The 1,899-nt window shown below is 37.3% G+C and overlaps 1 protein-coding gene across 1 annotated transcript in view; it reads right to left on the reverse strand.

Moving 5' to 3' along the window:
* SNX4 (sorting nexin 4) overlaps positions 1-1,699 on the reverse strand; it is a 32,854-nt gene extending 31,155 nt beyond the window's left edge. The window contains exon 1 of the mRNA XM_010190621.1: positions 1,584-1,699. Within this exon, the coding sequence (XP_010188923.1) occupies positions 1,584-1,699 (116 nt within the window). The remainder of the gene's footprint in view (positions 1-1,583) is intronic.
* Positions 1,700-1,899: the final 200 nt, after the last annotated feature.

Below are 1,899 nucleotides of genomic sequence, written 5' to 3' on the forward strand. Positions count from 1 at the left end.
TTAATAGCCAGCAATTATATTTATGCAAGAAATTTTGCTTTCTCAGCAAAAGGAATAGAGAACCTATTTTATTAGAGATGTGACAAACCCACATTTTCAATAGTTCTGTGACAAACGTGTAATTGGTCTTGGTATTTGCTGACCACAAAATAAAATAAATCTTAATGAAAGCAAGCAATCTGGGCAGTAAAGTACAGTTTTGCCACTATGAAAGAACTGCTGGGCAAGACCAGCAGGAGTGAGTCTAAAGTAACGTGAGGGTGACTGGGAAAGGAGATACTGTCAGCATGTTCTGGGGCTGCATAAAGATGCCCCCAGAGTACACTTCACATCACGGTTAGATGCCAGTGACTCCAATTTTCTTCTCTTTTCCTTCAGAAGTATCATTAAAAAGAAAAATAACATTACTTCTGTGAGAAGATGTGCTCTTTAGTATCAATACACTGCAAAATTTCTTTAAACATCTGCCAAAGAGCTACACTATTTGAAAAATACAACTTAAGTCTATTTTGGATTTTTTTCTTAATGTTCAGCAAAATATAGTAAATGTATCCCAGTAGGTCTACAGTTAGTGTGATAAACAAGTTCAGAATCCTTTTAACTAGTAGCTAGAAGATTTATGTGACAGTATTACATTTTGAACTCTTCAGAGCCTTTGCAAAATGCAACTGCTCTGTTTCAGAAGGTTTTATCTGTACAGCAGGTCATTCCAGAGGCAAGGTCCACAAGTTAAAACTGCAAATATAAAGAAGAGAGAAACAAAACTCCTAATAAAGTCTAATTTTGAAATCCTTGCTTCAGCTGAGTAACACGATCCTGCATAATAGGAGTCACCTGTGACTGTCTGGGGAAGTAACTACGCACTTAAAAAGATATTTTAAGGCTTTGTTCACCACTCAGTACTCAACTGCAAGTTGTCTTCATGGTACCAAGCATGTTTACTATACTTGTATTATTAATCTTGCTAACACAAGGAGATTGAAAGCAGTAAGTTCTCCAGTAAAAGTTCAAGCTAGTACGCAGGAAGGAAATAGTTAATTAACCCTAACCCTTAGAACATCTACAAGGAGAATATGGTGATCAGATCAAGCAAAACACTTCAAATATTAGTGGAGCAGTAAATTTTGACCACATGACATATGTCATGAGATTATTTTCTTGTGATCTCAAAAAAGCCTAACCATGACTTTAGACCACAATGCATGGCCTCCCTCACATACAAGCTGTATGTACAACCTCACGTATAGGTATAGAAGCTTAGCCAACCCATGACTAAGAAATAACCAAGCAGCTGATGACACCATATTAAAGCAATATCTTCCAAAGGCACATTTTTCCACCTAGCTTCAAATGAAGAATTACAGTACACAGTTACACAACATCAGCATTAACACTGAATTGGAGATAAGAAGCCAAGTTTTCATGGGAAAAGATCCTCCAGAATAGGTTGATAATCACATAACAAATCATAAACAAACTAAATCCTCTCATCAACTGTACCTTAATATCTTTTTGGGGAAAGAGAGAGAAGCTGTTTTGAATGGCACACCCACATACTCTGAGAGTGAGCTCTCATCACCTACCTTGTCTCAATGAGGTAAGCAGTGTATGTTTCTTGCATGTTCATGGCATTCCTCCCAGTCCGCTTTTCAGCTTCCGAAACAGTGATTTCCATTTTTTTTGCCAAACAGTCTTCCATCTTTTTAGAGAAGGAAAATAAAGATTCATGTAATATTAGCCACACAAGGAAAAAGACTACTAACCCTGCCTCCCCTTCTCTCACACCACATTTGTTCAAATAAGACAGGTCTCTGTAGGATAAAGGCTTTGGCAGGGCTTCATTTTATACCCATGTTCTGTATCACATTTGCAAATGAAAACAGAAAACCTGCTTTTGGG

Source organism: Mesitornis unicolor, unplaced genomic scaffold, assembly GCF_000695765.1.
Source record: "Mesitornis unicolor isolate BGI_N332 unplaced genomic scaffold, ASM69576v1 scaffold33638, whole genome shotgun sequence".
Taxonomy (NCBI): Eukaryota; Metazoa; Chordata; class Aves; order Mesitornithiformes; family Mesitornithidae; genus Mesitornis; species Mesitornis unicolor.